The sequence below is a fragment of the Bos mutus genome, chromosome 6 (assembly GCF_027580195.1).
Source record: "Bos mutus isolate GX-2022 chromosome 6, NWIPB_WYAK_1.1, whole genome shotgun sequence".
Taxonomy (NCBI): Eukaryota; Metazoa; Chordata; class Mammalia; order Artiodactyla; family Bovidae; genus Bos; species Bos mutus.
The window spans coordinates 29,368,574-29,386,417 of NC_091622.1; the positions used below are offsets into that span (position 1 = coordinate 29,368,574).

The window sequence follows — 17,844 nt, forward strand, 5'->3', positions numbered from 1 at the left end:
GCAGTCATAAGATAGTCAGAGGTAGCCGTTAAAGATTTTATTTCATCCTGCCACATGGTGCTTCCTCACTGATGCTCTGATGTCCCCTCCATGGCCAGATGTGACCCTGCTGAACCCAGGACACCTCACCCCTGCCTCTTCTGGGCCAACGAAGGCTGGCCTTCCATTGGGTTGGCCCCACTAGCCGTATCTTTTCATTCACTTCCCTTAAACCACCTCAAAAAACTAGTGTGACCTACATTTCGTATTTTTAGGACCATGGTCTCTGAAATTAAATTAATATATTTGGACTTGTTGTTGTTCAGTTGCTAAGGTGTGTCTGACTCTTTGCAACCCCAAGAACTGGCACATGCCAGACTTCGCTGTCCTTCACTCTCTCCTGGAGTGTGCTCTAACTCATGTTAGAGTCAGTGATACCATTGAGTCAGTGATACCATCCAATCATGTCTTCCTCTGTTTTCCTTGTGCTCTTGCCCTCAGTCGTTCCCACTGTCAGGATCTTTTCCAGTGAGTTAGCTCTTCACATCAGGTGGCCAAAGTATTGAAGCTTCAGCATCAGTCCTTCCAGAGAATATTCAGGACTAATTTTCTTTAAGATCGACTGGTTGGATCGCCTTGCTGTCCAAGGGACTCTTAAGAGTCTTCTCCAGCACCACAACTCGAAAGCATGGGTTCTTCAGTGCTCAGTCTTCATTATGGTCTAACTCTTACATCCCTACATGATTACTGGAAAATCCATAGCTTTAACTATATGGACCTTAGTCGGCAAAGTGATGTTCCTTCCTTTTAATACATGGTCTAGGTTTGTCGTGGCTATTCTTCCAAGGAGCAAGCATCTTTTAATTTCGTGGCTACAGTCACCATTCACATTGATTTTGGAGCCTAAGAAATTAAAATTTGCCACTGTATCCCCTTTCCCCCCATCTACTTGCCGTGAAGTGATGGGACTGGATGCCATGATCTTAGTTTTCTGAATGTTGAGTTTAAAGCCAGCTTTTTACTCTTCTCTTTCACCCTCATCAAGAGGCTCTTTAGTTTCACTTTGCTTTCTGCCATTAGAGTGGTCTCATCTGCATATCTGAGGTTGTTGATATTCTTCCTGGGAATCTTGATTTCAGCTGGTGATTAATCCAGCCCAGCATTTCACACGATGTACTCTGCATAGAAGTTAAATAAGCAGGGTGACAATATACAGCCTTGATGCACTCCTTTCCTGATTTTGAATCAGTTTGTTGTTCCATGTCCTTTTCTAACTGTTGCCTCTTCGCCTGCTTATAACTTTCTCAGGAGACAGGCAAGGTGGGCTGATATTCTCATCTCTTTAAAAATTTTCCACAGTTTATTGTAATCCATACAAAGGCTTTAACATAGTAAATGAAGCAGAAGTAGATGTTTTTCTGGAATTCTCTAGCTTTTTCTATGATCCTACAGATGTTGGCAATTTGATCTCTGGTTCCTCTGCCTTTTCTAAATCCTGCTTACACATCTGGAAGTTCTTGGTTCATGTACTGTTGAAGCCTAGCTTGAGGGATATTGAGTATTTCCTTGCTAGCAGGAGAAATGACTGCAATTGTATGGCAGTTTGAGCATTCTTTGGCATTGCCTTTATTTGGGATTGGAATGAAAACTGATCTTATCCAGCTCTGTGACCACTGCTGAGTTTTCCAAATTTGCTGGCGTCTTGAGTATAACACTTTAACAGCATCATCTTTTAGAATTAGAAAAAGCTCAGCTGGAAATTCCATCACCTCCACTAGCTTTGTTCATAGTAATGCTTCCTATGTTCCACTTGACTTCACACTTGAGCATGTCTGGCTCTAGGTGAATGACCACACCATTGTGGTTATATGGATCATTTTTATAGTTCTTCTGTGTATTCTCGTCACCTCTTCTAAATCTCTTTTGCTTCTGTTAGGTCCTTGCCATTTCTGTCCTTTATTGTGCCCATCTTTGCATGAAATGTCTTCCCTGGTGGCTCAGATGGTAAAGCATTTGCCTGCAATGTGGGAGACCCAGGTTTGATCCCTGGGTCGGAAAGCTCCTCTGGAGAAGGAAATGACAACGCACTCCAGTACTTTTGCCTGGAAAATTCCATGGACAGAGAAGGCTGGTAGGCTGCAGTCCATGGGGTTGCAAAGAGTTGGACATGACTGAGTGGCTTCACTGTCTGTCTTTTGCATGAAATGTTTCCTTGGTATCTCCCATTCTCTTGAAGAAACCTCTGGTGTTGCCCATTTTGTTGTTTTCCTCTATTTCTTTGCATTGTTCACTTAAGAAGGCTTTCTTATCTCTCCTTGGTATTTTCTTAGGTATATCATTCATTTAGTTAGGTATATCTTTCCCTTTTTCCTGTGCCTTTTGCTGCTTTTCTTTTCTCAGCTATTAGTAAGGCCTCCTCATACAACTACTTTGCCTTCTTGCATTTCTTTTTCTTGGAGATGGTTTTGGTCACCACCTCCTGTACAAAGCTACAAACCTCCATCCATAGTTCTTCAGGCATTCCATCCACCAGATCTCATCCCTTGAATCTATTGGTCACCTCCACTGTATAAGGGAGTTGATTTTAGTCATACCTCAATGGTCTAGTGGTGTTCCCTGCTTTCTTCAACATAAGCCTGTATTTTGCAATTAGGGGTTGATAATTTGAGCCATAGTCAGCTCCGGGTCTTATTTCTACTGACTATATAGAGTTTCTCCATCTTTGGGAGCAAAAACATCAGACTGCTTTCAGTATTGACCATGTGCTGATGTCCATGTGTAGAGTCATCTCTTGTATTGTTGGAAGATGGTTTTGCTATGACCAGAACATTCTCTCAGCAAAACTCTGTGAACCTTTGCCCTGTTTCATTTTGTACTCCAAGGCCAAATTTACCTGTTACTCCAGGTATCTCTTGACTGCCTACTTTTGCATTCTAATCCTCTATTATGAAAAGGTCATCTTTTTAGGGTGTTAGTTCTAGAAGGTGATATATGTCTTCATAGAACCATTCAACTTCAGCTTCTTAGGTATTAGTGGTTGGGGCACAGACTTGGATTACTATGATATTGAATGGTTTGCTGGGAAACGAACCAAGATCATGCTGTCATTGTTTGAGATTGCACCCAAGTACTACATTCTGGACTTTTGTTGACTGTGAGGGCTACTCCATTTCTTCTAAGGGATTCTTGCCCACAGTAGTAGATATAATGGTCACCTGAATTAAATTTGCCCATTCTCATCCATTTTAGTTCAGGGATTCCTAACATGTTGATGTTCACTCTTGCCAACTCCTACTTGACCACATCCAATTTACCTTGATTCAGGGCCCTAACATTCCAGGTTTCTATGCAATATTGTTTTTTTTTTAATCAGATCAGATCAGATCAGATCAGTCGCTCAGTCATGTCTGACTCTTTGCGACCCCATGAATCGCAGCATGTCAGGCCTCCCTGTCCACCACCAACTCCCAGAGTTCACTCAGACTCATGTCCATCGAGTCAGTGATGCCATCCAGCCATCTCATCCTCTGTCGTCCCCTTCTCCTCTTGCCCTCAATCCCTCCTAGCATCAGAGTCTTTTCCAATGAGTCAACTCTTCGCATGAGGTGGCCAAAGTACTGGAGTTTCAGCTTTAGCATCATTCCTTCCAAAGAAATCCCAGGGCTAATCTCCTTCAGAATGGACTGGTTGGATCTCCTTGCAGTCCAAGGGACTCTCAAGAGTCTTTTCCAACACCACAGTTCAAAAGCATCAGTTCTTCGGCGCTCAGCCTTCTTCACAGTCCAACTCTCACATCCATACATGACCACAGGAAAAACCATAACCTTGACTAGACGGACCTTTGTTGGCAAAGTAATGTCTCTGCTTTTGAATATGCTATCTGGGTTGGTCATAACTTTCCTTCCAAGGAGTAAGCATCTTTTAATTTCATGGCTGCAGTCACCATCTGCAGTGGTTTTGGAGCCCAAAAAAATAAAGTCTGACACTGTTTCCACTGGTTCCCCATCTATTCCCCATGAAGTGATGGGACCGGATGCCATGATCTTCGTTTTCTGAATGTTGAGCTTTAAGCCAACTTTTTCACTCTCCACTTTCACTTTTATCAAGAGGCTTTTTAGTTCTTCACTTTCTGCCATAAGGGTTGTGTCATCTGCATGTCTGAGGTTATTGATATTTCTCCTGGCAATCTTGATTCCAGCTTGTGTTTCTTCCAGTCCAGCGTTTCTCATGATGTACTCTGCATATAAGTTAAATAAACAGGGTGACAATATACAACCTTGACGTACTCCTTTTCCTATTTGGAACCAGTCTGTTGTTCCATGTCCAGTTCTAACTGTTGCTTCCTGACCTGCATACGGATTTCTCAAGAGGCAGATCAGGTGGTCTGGTATTCCCATCTCTTTTAGAATTTTCCAGTTTATTGTGATCCACACAGTCAAAGGCTTTGGCATAGTCAATAAAGCAGAAATAGATGTTTTTTTGGAACTCTCTTGCTTTTTCCATGATCCAGCGGATGTTGGCAATTTGATCTCTGGTTCCTCTACCTTTTCTAAAACCAGCTTGAACATCTGGAAGTTCACGGTTCACATATTGCTGAAGCCTGGCTTGGAGAATTTTGAGCATTACTTTACTAGCGTGTGAGATGAGTGCAATTGTGCAGTAGTTTGAGCATTCTTTGGCATTGCCTTTGTTTGGGATTGGAATGAAAACTGACCTTTTCCAGTCCTGTGGCTAGTGCTGAGTTTTCCAAATTTGCTGGCATATTGAGTGCAGCACTTACACAGCATCATCTTTCAGGATTTGGAATAGCTCAACTGGAATTCTATAACCTCCACTAGCTTTGTTCATAGTGATGCTTTCTAAGGCCCACTTGACTTCACATTCCAGGATGTCTGGCTCTAGGTCAGTGATCACACCATTGTGATTATCTGGGTCATGAAGATCTTTTTTGTACAGTTCTTCTGTGTATTCTTGCCACCTCTTCTTAATATCTTCTGCTTCTGTTAGGTCCATACCATTTCTGTCCCTTATTGAGCCCATCCATGAATCAAGGCAAATTGGAAGTGGTCAAACAAGAGATGGCAAGCGTGTCAACATTCTAGGAATCAGCGAACTGAAATGGACTGGAATGGGTGAATTTAACTCAGATGACCATTATATCTACTACTGTGGGCAGGAATCCCTCAGAAGAAATGGAGTAGCAATCATGGTCAACAAAAGAGTTTTTTTTTAACAGCATTGGCCATTACTTTCACCAGCAGGCACATCATTTTTTCTGGAACTATTTCTCTGCTCTTCCCCAGTTGCATATTGGACACCTACCGACCTGGGGAGTTTATCTTCCAATGTCATATCTTTTGCCTTTTGATACTATTCATAGGGTTCTTGAGGCAAGAATACTGAAGTGGTTTGCCATTGCCTTCTCCAGTGGACCACGTTCTGTCAGAACTCTCTGCCATAACCCATCCGTCTTGGGTGGCACTGCATGGCATGGCTTATAGCCTCATTGATCACAAAGCTGTGATCCATGTGATCCTTTTGGTTAGCTTTCTGTGGTTTTCGTTCTGGAGGCTGTGGGATTGTAGTTCTTGCTTCTTTTGTCTGCTCTCTGATGCATGAGGATAAGAGGCTTGTACAAGCTTCCTGATGGGAGGGACTGGCTGTGGGGAAAACTGGGTCTTGCTCTGATGGGCCGGGCCATGCTTGGTAAATCTTTAATTTTCCAATTCGTACATGTAATACGTGCATTAGATAATGACAACAAATGTGTTTTCTCTGCTTGGTGTGTGGAAGGAAGTGTAGGGTCAAAGGAAAGCTTAAGTCAGGCCGACTGACTTGATTGGTCCCATCGCTCATCACCTGGTCACTGACTTTGATCTCTTTGGTATGTCACTTGGTCTGTATCAGGGACACTTAAGGGATTCAAGGAGACCAAAGTTATTAAATTTGCTGGCACAAAATAGTCACTCAGTAATGTTAAGCGTCCCTAGGTGGGCATTTAAATTATAATGGCATTTTGAAGACAATGGCTCAGAGAAGATCTTAACTGTAATTGTGATCTAATTGTGTGTGTGTCAGGTTTCGTAGCAGGGTGGCTGGTCAGCTACTTAAGGACCAGTTTCCTTTTGGTGTCTCCAAGTTATGCCATCTTTTTATCTTCTCATGACACTTGGCCCTGGCCCTATCATATATTTCTGAAATGACCTGCAAAGTTGAATTTATGTTGGAGAGAAGGGGAGGAAAGAGAGAAGAGGAAGTATAAGTTGTGGAAGATGGAATACTGGCTCCTCCAGGACATCTGCACACAAGGTTCAGAACCTGTGAAGGTGTTACCTTACATGGCAGAGGGAGACTTTATAAGTATTGTTGTAAGTACAGACCTAGAGATGGAGAGATTAGCCAAATTATCAGGACAGGTCTCATGTAATTACTGAGTGGCTAAAAGTGGGGAACCTTTCCCAGCTATGGTCAGAGGGAGACAGGACCATGGAAGAAGGAGCAGAGATATGCCATTGCTGGCGTTGAAGGAGGAGGAAGGGGACCATAAGCCAAAGAATGTGGGCAACTCTAGAAGATGGAAAAGACAGGAAAGCAAATTCTTTCATAGAGCTTCCAGAAATGCAAGCAGCCTTACCACCACATTGATTTTAATGCAGTGGTACCTGCCTCAGACTTCCAGCCCACAGAAATGTAAGGAAACAAATTTGTGTTATTTAAGTCACTAGTGAAAGTGTTAGTTGCTCAGTCATGTCCAACTCTTTGTGACCCCATGTGTTCCCACCAGCCTTCTCTGTCCATGCAATTCTCTAGGCAAGAATACTGGAGTGGGTAGCCATTGCGTCCTCCGAGGGATCTTCCCAACCCAGGGATCAGACCCGGGTCTCCTACATTGCAGGTGGACTCTTTACTGTCTGAGGCACCAGGGAAGCCCTTAGACACTAAGCTTATAGTAATTTCTTATTGCAGAAAACAAGAAACTACCTAGAAGTTAAAAAACAAATGTTCAGGGGTGCAAAGAAATACAAGGCGGCTCCAGAAGTTCTAGAACAACCTAAAAAGTCCTATCCCTAATACATAGATGTGTGAGACCAACTTTTCCTTAGAAATAAGCCCAGAGGTAGATAAGCAACATGGCCACTTCCCTGAGTGCTGCCCTGCGGCATTTTCTTTAAGGGTGTCACAAACCAGCCTGACTGGGCAGCTGGAAGCGGCAGCTCAGACCAGGCATCCGTGGCAACAGCAGCTGCGGGAGCAGCAGGCAGAGCCCAGAAATGAGGAGACTTGACGGGAAGTGTGTGCATGTGGTCACCCGAGTCCAACCTTGTTATTATTAGGGATGAGGCATGGCAGACAGACTCGGGGGGGAGCACAGAGCTCCCCAGGATGCGCACAGACAGAGCAGCAGTGCCGCTGGGCGTGACAGTGACCCGAGGCAGGCGGGGGAGGCCGGCTGACAGTCAGGTGTTCCCTCTGCCGGCTCTGCAGCCAGAGGAGAAGGCAGCCCACGGGGAGCTGAGCTTGGTGTCGCTAGAAAGCTGGCAGGGCACGGGGGAGGGGGACAGCCTTCTGCTTTGGAAGACCCCAGGCCCGAGGCTGGAAGGCAGAGGAGATAGCCTCGAGCAAAGAGAGAGAGTCCTCCTCCCTGGATGACAGGGGTCATTTCCAGCACAGGATGAAAGAGTGAATAGGACCAAGGTGAGCTGCATAAAAGCTGGTGAGAGATGGGATTTTTTAAAACACCAGGCAGCACAGTACTTGAGGGCTTGTCTTTTGAGCTTCAATGTATGTGAGGCTCTGAACACCTGCTGGTTTGTTCGTGGTGCCTGGGGAGCCCTGAGTCCATGTGGCAGAAGCCTGGGCGTGGGTCTCCTGCTGCACAGCTCAGTCTTCCATGCTCGGTCTAGCGCCCTCCCTGCAGAGAGTGTGCAGTGAGAGTCCCTCTCCATGGAGTCATAGAGCCAAACCAAACCAGAAGCCTCCTGGCATGCAAGGCTGGCTGCTGCTCCATTTGCCACCCTTTGTGCTCTTGACCTGCATGGAAATCTTAGTAATATCCCCACGAGAGCTATGTCCACCTGCCCAGGTGCCAGGCATTGCCCCCAGGCCCCTTGGCAGCAGTGACTACAGCCAGTTCAGGCCTCTGCACTTCCATCTAGAATAAAGAATGTGTGGACCACTCACATCCAGACAGTACCAAGAAAGAAGCAAGACAAAAAGAAGCAAAGCCTTGATCTAACCTCCTCCAACCTTCTTTTCCAGAAGAGATTTTAATGTGTTATGTGGGATTTACGTTGCATCATGTGTTTCTTCCTTCCTGTGCTGTGTGCTCAGTCACTTAGTCGTCTCTGACTCTTTGCGATCCCATAGACTGTAGCCCACCAGGCTTCTCAGTCCATGGGATTTTTCAGGCAAGGATATTGGAGTGGGCTGCCATTTCCTCCTCCAGGGAATCTTCATGACCCAGGGATTGAACCTTCATCTCTTGCATTGGCAGGCAGATTCTTTACAACTGAGCCACTTGGGAAGCCCATAAAGATTTCTAAGAAAAGGAGAGGAGAGATAGGAGGATCACTGGAGAGAAAACAGGGAGAGAGAGAGAAGCTAAAGGCTGGGTAACCCACAAATTGGATTGGATTCCTGAGAAACTGGAGGTTAAAACAGGCGCCTTCAAGGAAGGAGGCTCAGCTTAAAGCAGTGGTGTGAGAGAGGAGGCTACACCTTGAGCAGGACGGGGATCTGAGCACAGGTGTTGGGAAGACAAGAGTGAGCGCTGGGTGTGAGGGCAAAGCCAAGGTCCCAGCTCCTCACACAGTTCCTGGTCCAAAGTCACCACTTTGCCCTAAGATCGAGACTTACCACATTCCTGAGCGTGTACTTCCAGGTGAGGGTAGGCAGCGGTATCCCGGAGGCTCTCGTGTGCACTGGCTGTGAGGCTGATGTTTGGCCCACTGCAAAGGACCCACAGGAGGAGGAGGAGGGACTGCAGCAGCAGGGAGGCAGGCAGGTCCAGCCCAGGAGTGAGGCAGAGTGAAGAGCTGTGGCCTTAAGGACATCGAGGTTAGGAGTTGTAGGACTCCTCCCCCACACCTTCATGGGGGCAGATCCTATCTGCAAAGAGCCAGGGAGAGCTGGTTACAGGCCAGAGGGGCTCCCTTCATACGCACAGACCTTTAAAACAGCTTGGATTTATTGTGGCTCTTAAGTGGCCCAGAATAATGGCTTAGCATGGATAATGTCTTGGTTTAATTGGTATTGTGAAAGCCGATAGTTTCTAGCGTGGAATCCCTTGTCTCTGCCTTTCGAACAATCCCTCCCAGGCTCGCTGAATCAATACAGCCGTCACGTGGGGCTGGCGAGGAGCCTGCTTTGGGATGGCCACCACACTGGGAAGCAGCTGTCCCACGGGACTGCCCAGATCCCTGGGTTCCGGCTCCCTGCAGCACGGGGTTCATGTGAGTGTTCCTGTGGAAGGACGGGCTAGAGACTTTCTGTTGCCAACTGACCCCTGAGAGAGTCTCTCCTGGTTAAGTTGGAGGGGTGGAGACGGAACTGACAAATGCGAGCAGAAAGTGACCCCTTTTACAGAAGCAGAGCCCCAACAAGGCCCTGAGGTGGGGATGCTGCTAGAATGGAGGACGGCCTTTGCAGAGGAAGGTGACATTTATATCTCTAAGAAAAACGAGCCTAGATGATCCTAATTCCCATTACGGCATTTCTTTCCAAGGTCACGATATTTCTCTTAAGTCTTCCTAAATCTTTTGACCTTAAACATATTTCGCTCCTGTCCTTTTTTAAGGTGTGTGGAATATCCTAACCTTTGGGACCCCAAAGCAGCCTGGACCTGGAAGAAGCTGTCTTAGAATTTAGCACACTGTGTTGGGGTTACATGTCTATATGTCGGTCTTCCTCCAGCCAAGGTTCGTGAGTGTGGTTTGCGGCCGGGACAGAGGCTCACTTGTCTGTGTGTCCCAGAGCCTGGCATGGTTCCTGGCAGGCATACTGAATGAGTGCTCCCAGGAAGGATTGAATGCTCCTCATTCATACGAAGAGGAAAGCATGCTCCTCTAAAACTGTATCTTATTGATTCACATATCTTGTTACTTTTATGGTCTCTTACTTCTCCGTTATCATACATATAATAACCAAAATGATTTCATGCGGAAGGAATTCAGAGAATCAAGCTTTTTAAAATATAAATTGTATTCGTATTAAATAGGATCAGATAAAAAAAATATCTGAAACTCTGACAGTTAAACCATAACAGTATGGAACAAAACCCTGATTAGCCTATCCACTGGGCTTGCCTCTTCTGCTTTCTGACATAACATTTATATATGGGAATTGCTGTAGGTGGCAAATCATTTCTGTCTCATGTGTAGCTTTAGACGATTTTATTTTTCAAGGAGCTGTTTTATTAATTGATTATATCTTTAATTCACACTTTAATACTTTTCATTTGCACTTTGGTTATTTTCTTCTCCTTTATTTTGTGTTTTTTTGAAGTTGCACAACCTGGGTATGATGATACCAGTTGCTACTTTTCAGAAAGTGAAAAGTGAAAGTGAAGGTCACTCAGTCGTGTCCAGCTCTTTGTGACACCATGGACTATATGGTCCATGGAATTCTCCAGGCCAGAATACTGGAGTGGGTAGCTGTTTCTTCTCCAGCCGAAAAAAGGTCAACTTTAAGTTTGGTAAGGATTCATCTTACTGAATCATCTACTCCTGGGCTGATTTCTCCCAGAGTACTGGTGGAGGGACAGCTGCCCCCACCAGCAGTCTCCAAAATGGGCTTCTCAGCCCCAGGCCAGTGAGACTTTGGGCACAAAAAAAGACAATATGGGGACTTCTGTGTCTATTCATCTCAGCTCATCCTTTTAACTTTAGATATATTTTACAACATATTAACATACTGATGTATTAACATAAGTATTATATATAATTTGTAAAGAAACATAAAATGCATGCTTAATGTTTTGACTGATGGTGTATGCAGTCAAAGATGTTCAGAAACCTTGCTCCAAACATGGATGTGTCCTGGTGGGCAGTTCACCTCTCACCAGGGCTCCTGTTCAACTGAACAGGGCAGAATAGGCAGGTTCCTCTCAGTTCTGGGTAGCAGCTTTGTGTCACTCCTGGTTAGTGGAGAGGTGGAGAAATTAACAGTGTGGAGAGAGTGTGTTCTCTGGCACCATATTCTTTAAAATGGCAATTTACCTAGTGCTTCTCAAAAGAGGGCTTGAGCCAAGCCAGTCTCTCCTCACTGGGAGAGCGCTTTACCTTGAGATTCAAGGTCAATGCTGAACAAGCCAAGGACTGAGCTTTGTCCTTGGGCTGCCTCCTACTCAGACCCTGCAGTCACAATGTGGTGCTGTATTAGATTTATTGACCTCAAGGTCATGACCAACAGGCAGTCTAGGTTTTTTTTTTTACCAGTGGTCCTCCCTGCCAAGAAAGCTGATCATGTTCTCCATCTCCTCTGACAGTCCGTGTGGATTGTAGGAATGGGGTGTGGATTATACATTGTTGGGTACAATTACCTCCTGGAATACAATGCATCTTCTTCTAGACATCCCAGGGAGATAATTTGGACATAATGAAGATCTATAGTAATCAGATAATTACTATCGATTGCTCTTTAGATGTCTTGATGAGGTAATTAGGGTGTACTGGAAAGAAGCTAAAACTGATTGATTGGCATGACCGTAATCTCAAAGATTTCTAATTATGTTGCTTTTCTTCTAATGGCTTATAAACAAACATCATTTTAGCTTTAGAATTTGTCAGGTGCCAGGTTCACTGGGAACGTCAGCCTTCTCTATTATGCTAACTAGACACCAAACATGATCAACATAAGCTCATTATGCCTTCCTGCTGAAGCAGAAGAAACTGCAGTTAACTCTCACTTTTCTTGTGCATCTTCATTTCCACATGGCCAGATTCCTGTTGAGGAATGGCGTGTGAAGTGTGGTGGGAGGGTGTTCCGTGGGGAGTGTGTGTGACTCTGGACTGAGCCAATCTGGAGCCCTACAGGGGACCCTTCGAGCCTGCCGCACAGCAGAGCCAGGGCACAGTGACACAGGAAGTCTGTCGGGGGGCTGCCTGCTCAGGCTCCTGTCACAAGTAATAGCTGCTCATCAGCCACCAAGGTTGAGTATGTTCAACACTGATGCTCTCAAGCAGCTAGCCCCCGCCCATCTGTGTCAATGTGCTATTACTTCATCTCTTCCATTACACACTAATTAGAGGAGTCCCTGCCTGAGACCACATTCCACATTCCCCTAACATTCCCTGCTTTAACATACCTTATAGCACCTTTCAGCAGCTTGCGTTGTGCAGGATAGTGACCTGACTCAAAGATGATGGAAGTTAAGGACCACTAAAGGAGCAGTTTGAGATGAGCTGTTTGCATCTAATCAATGATGTGGGTAAGCTCTGCACTTACTGTAGTTTCCACTGTGACCATCTATCTGTGCAGGAATAGGCTCCCTATATGTGTGTGTGCCATGGGGCCTGACTGATTTCCTGAATTATCAAACTCCAGCTTTCAGATGAAATCTCACCAACGAAGAAAATCGGATTTTGTTTTTATATTGCTATAAAATTATTACCTGAACCCAGAAAAAAGGCCATAAATGCCTATGTATTTGCGCTACTAAAACAGTTAAAGCTTGAGGGGAACAAAATGCACAGGGATGGTTCTGGCGCAGAAGAGACTCAGGATATTTTATTCACTGATAACTTATGGTTTGCTGATGTTTGGATAATTGCAGCTGTAGTTGGAAGTGCTTCATTTACGTCCATTAATGAGCTTGAGGAGTGGAAGTAGATATAGAATTTATGTTGATGTTACATATTTATGGCATAAGAAAAGTTACATAGCAAATTTTTTAATCAGCCATGGGTCTTGAAAAATGAGGTGACTTTTTAAAAAAACTTAATCTGAGTGACTATTTAGATCAATATTTGGTGCTGGAAAATCCTCCTGATCTGTATACTTTTCTCTAATAGAATATTTAATGAGCCTGTTTTAATTTTTTGATACTTAGGAATTGTGTAATGGATAATTTTAAACAGAAATTGTCTTTCTGTAGGTAAGGAAGCTAAAAAAAGATAGGAAAGTGTGCCCAAAACACATTCCAGATTTTTACTTGTTGGCTGGTGTTAACCAATCCAAGATGTGGTTTGTTTTCTAGTTATTTGCCCTTTTCCCTGAAAGTTCATTGAAAATCTACTTTCTTATCTGTTTATATTTCTGCCTGTTTTTTCTTTTATTGGGAGTTCTCCCCATCTGGGGCCCTGATCGTTATTTCCCTGTATTTGATTAAATATCCCATTTGTCTGTTGGGAAGTGCAGACTGTACTGAGTGTGCTGCACAAGTGTGCTGTGGCTTGCTGACAGTCCATGGTCCATAGAGACCAGTCACATGCAAACTGGCCAGAGCCTCTGTTGGAGGGTCTCCAGGCTGGAGGATGAGGTCCTGGGGACAGAATGAGGAAGATGCCACGGAGTGATGCCCGTCCGTCATTTGCTTTTGGTTTGGGGCATGTCATTGCAGGAAGTTTTGCAGCTCGAGCGACAGATGGGAGGACAGCTCCTAGAAGAACCTAAGGCTCTTCACTTTAAAGGCAGCACCCACAACCTGCGCCTATCCATTCACGATATTGCCCATTCCCTCTGGAAGAGCAAGTTACTGGCCAAATATCAGGTAAGGTTACCAAGATGAACTGAAGGCTTGAAGACATCTCCAAGAAAGAGAACTGGAATGATTTAGACAGAAGATATTCCATTCCTTGAAAGTAATCTTAACTTCGGTACTCCTCCAAAATAGTTTGGGGTTATTTAGGATTTTTGAAAAATACTCTAGATGTACTAGAGGAAATGCTCTTTTCTCAATTCTTTCAGGTAAGTGTACTATCATTGTTTTCTTTCAATAAATAAGACTTCAAGTCCATCATTTCTATTTATTTTCAGAGTAACGTTAACACTGAGTTGATAAACTAGCCTCAAAAGCATTCATAGGAGAAAGAGAACATTGGTATCCCACATGACACAGATTAGGCTTCAGGCTGGCTAAGAGAGTGCCTTTACGTTAAAAACTTAGAGGAAACATCATCTTGGAAACTTGGAATAGCAAGTAAAAATAAAACCTGGCCAGGATTTTATTAAATACTAGCATCAGAATACTGGTCCCCTCTGTATATAGCCGTATGAGGGGAAAGTAAGACTCTCTAGAGGTTTCTCACCTCCGCCTCCATCAGCCAGCCCGGGCTCTCAGGAGGCTGCAATGGGCTCCCTAGTCTCAGACCCAGTCCTGGGAGTCACAGACACACTTAGATAAGCAGCACACCCTTGTCTACATGCGTGCACATCCCGTCCCCCATCCGGGGCTGCATCTGCACTGGCTGTGATTTCCTGATGGAAGTCCATGAACCCACTAGAAGGGATAAAGGGAAGATTTGCAGCTGCATCCTTACTCTCAGATGTCTGGTACTTACATATAAATTGTGGGGGAAAAGCCTACTAGTTCACTAACAGTCTTGAGCTTTGATGGGGGCACATGCCAGACTCTTTTGTGTAAGTCAGTCCTTGATTGAGAGACTGGCTTTGACTTGCTCATTAAATCTATTCCTTCCTTTTCCTCTCTTCTCTGATTTTGCAACTGCCATAAATCTTCCCCCTTAATGAACAGTTTTTTTTTTTTTTTGCAACTGTAAAGGAAAATACTGTTTTAATAATAATAATGATACTTCAAGCTAACTGGCTGAGTTCTCACCATCTGCCAGATTCTCATGTACTTTGATGAATGTCATTTAACCCCCTTCATGCAGGTTTTTCTTTTGCTTATGCACAGGCTTTCGCAGATGAGGAAACAGAAAAGGTTAAGCAGCTTGCCCCGAATCACCAAGTAAACAAGGGGAAGGCATCTCATTTGTATTTAATTTGGCTCCAAGCCTCTGCTCTTAACCAACATGGTCTCCCATTGTGTGTCAACCTTTTTTTCTTTTATTGAAAAAAAGATTCTAGGATGGGCTCTGTGAGGTGATCTAGATTCATAGGAAAGTATGCCTGTTAGAGGCTTGGTGATTTTTAGGCCAAGAGCTTTCATGTGGCAGCTAATCAAGCCTCCAGTTTCCAACTTGTAGTGAATCCTGGCTTTCCTCGTCCTGTGGAGGGCATGGGCATGAAAGGGAACTGGGTCAGTGCATCACCCTTTAGACTTCTTTGCTTTCCTCCGTGGTACCCTGGCAGGGAGTTCTTTTCATGGGCAGTGATTGGAGGGGAGTGGGTTTTATTTGGGGAATTGTCTAAACCTTAAAAAAAAAAAAAAACACAATGGATTTTTTATAAATGACAGAAGTGGCAGGCTGGTTAGGTGTATGGGTTCTGGGGCCAAGTCCCTGGCTTTGGACCTCAGCTCTGCCACTTACGAGCTATGGGACTTTGGGTGAGTTATGTAAACATCTCTGGTCCTCAGTCTTTCCATCTGAAAAGGGAGTTGGAATATATTCATGCACAGACCCACAGTGAGGAGTAAAGAAGGCACCGCAATTCACATGTGCGGGACTGAGAGCACCGGGTCCCTCATTTGTGGTTCCCCCTTTTCTGTGCTTCAGGAAATTCCATTCTACCATGTCTGGAGTGGGTCTCAGAGAAACCTCCACTGCACGTTCACTCTGGAAAGATTCAGCCTGAACACAGTGGAGCTGGTCTGCAAACTGTGTGTGCGGCAAGTGGAGGGAGAAGGGCAGATCTTCCAGCTGAACTGCACCGTGTCTGAGGTAAGAGGCGCCGGCGCTCACAAGCGAGAGGCACAAAGCATCTCAGTGCGACCTGGGGGAGTCCTGGGGGGCCGGCTCGTTCACAAGACAGTGCTTTTAATGAACACAGGGAGGTACTGATACACGAAAGTGCAGTAGAGGCTCCTTTTCAAAAAACAAGACTTTTCTAGTTCGTGACATGCATTTAAGGACTTCTTACACACATCTGAACTTCAGCCATAAGGATTAACTCGTGTGCACAAACAGTAACTTTCCCAAAGCACCCCCACTGTCCCTGTTCCCCTGGATCCACTGACGCTCTTCCTGTCGGTTCTGCTGCTTTCTTCCGGATGCACCTGCCTTTGCCCAGCTGTGCGCCGCCCACCGCCTCCTTTCCTTTCTTCTCCATGTTGAAAGGAGAAAGCTCTGGGTGTGCTTGCTGTCTTATACCTCACCCTCCAAACAGAAGAAGAGATGCCCCTCTCCCCAGTGTGACAGAGTCCAGAAACAGAAGGTAAACCAGGCATCTCCTCCAGCGGCCCTCTCTCCATCTTTCCTCGCTGTGATCCTCACGTGCTTCAGGTGGGACCTTTTAGAATGTCTGTATCTCAGAAATAACAATCATTGCTGCTATTTAAAACTTCCCTGGGTGGAAAGAAGGGGTGCTCATGACCTTCCTGGTTACCTGGGACCTCAGGGTTTGGAGTTAGGACAGTGGAAACCCTTCAGGCCGAAGGCACGAGAGAGGACCAGACGAAAGGAAGGGGCAGCCCCTTCTGGGGCCTGCAGAACGGGGCTTGGTGCTGCTTCGTGAGCCACAGCACGGAACTGCTATCTTTTAGAACTACGGTATCTGATTTAAAAGACCCCTCTCCCTTGCCAGCTCATGCGCGGTGACGAACAACATGTCACCTCGTGTTCGGGGTGTCTCTCTGTGTGTGTCGTATTCAAGGACGGTCTTCCTTAGCAAACCGAGGGGGGAAGCGCATTGGCCCCGCCACATCCTCCTTTCCCACAGCCCTCTGAGCTGCGGTCATCATTTCCTCCCACAGTTTCATGAGACTTTTGACTCATAAACAACTTCAGTCACAGACCTCGGTGACATTCATAAGGCATGATCTCGGTGTCAGGGCGCCATGGCAACCGCCCAGCCTTCTGACAGGCCGGCCTATCGCCTGGGCCCAGAGCACCACTCCTGCTGGCTCGGGAGGGTGTTTTCACTTTCCAGGCCCAGCAGGTCTGCAAAGTTCAATAACCACCCAGCTCCAGGGACAACAAAGGCTGCGGAATTTTGGAGCGGGGTGAGGAGGTCTGAGCCTTTGATGCTTGCTTTCTGTTCAGCCTGAGCATCGGCTGTGTGATGAAAAGGTGGATCAGCTGCGGCCGCAAATGAAAGGGCGCCGTGCAGGGCTCTACTCCCGCTGAGGAGACAGTGTCGCCTAGTGTGATCACAGTTTAAGGACTTTCTTTCTTGTGCCAACAGAGAGGAAAGATGGTTTCTTTTGCAACCCGGTGGCTGTCAGCTCCGAGAGGCCCACCCTTCAAGTCCCCTCAGAGGCCTGTGACAGACAAGCACAGTGAACAGGGGTGGGGGAGTGTGTGTGCAGAAAGGCCCCAAGTCAGGTGACTTTGGGGATTAGGGGGCGCACGGCTGCTTTTCCTTCTGGGTCACTGAGTCCCACCGCTGCTGTTAGCATCTGAATGCTGTGCAAGCGGGCTGGTACTGACGTTGGGAGCCAGCCTGTACACTGGGGAACAATTGGCTCTGGAGTGCCCTAAGCCCTGGGTCCTCATCAAAAGCTCGAGGTGGGGTCCCCTGTGACTGACAAGCCATAACCAACCAGAGAAAGGGCTCCATGGGTGGTGTCTGTCTGCTGGATGGGGCTCCCCACTAGGGTCACATGACAAGTTGGCGGGTGGGCTGGGGTTGCAGTTCCAGTGTCCCATGTCCCAAGAAGGAGCTGACTTTCTAGGACTGTGCCGCTCCCCCCGTGCTCCTTTCTAAAGCCACTCAGCCCTCGGGCCTCTCCAGCCAGGTGGAGGACCTGCTGACCCCCAGGGAGACCCAGCTGTCCTGGACATAGACCAAGGTGATGACAGGAGC

The 17,844-nt window shown here is 45.9% G+C and overlaps 1 protein-coding gene across 2 annotated transcripts in view; it reads left to right on the top strand.

The window, feature by feature from the left end:
* UNC5C (unc-5 netrin receptor C) overlaps positions 1 to 17,844 on the top strand; it is a 431,180-nt gene that overhangs the window by 398,949 nt on the left and 14,387 nt on the right. For both annotated transcript variants that reach the window (XM_070372113.1, XM_070372114.1), the window contains exons 14-15: positions 13,538 to 13,687; positions 15,597 to 15,761. In XM_070372113.1, coding sequence (XP_070228214.1) covers positions 13,538 to 13,687; positions 15,597 to 15,761 — 315 coding nt within the window. The remainder of the gene's footprint in view (positions 1 to 13,537; positions 13,688 to 15,596; positions 15,762 to 17,844) is intronic.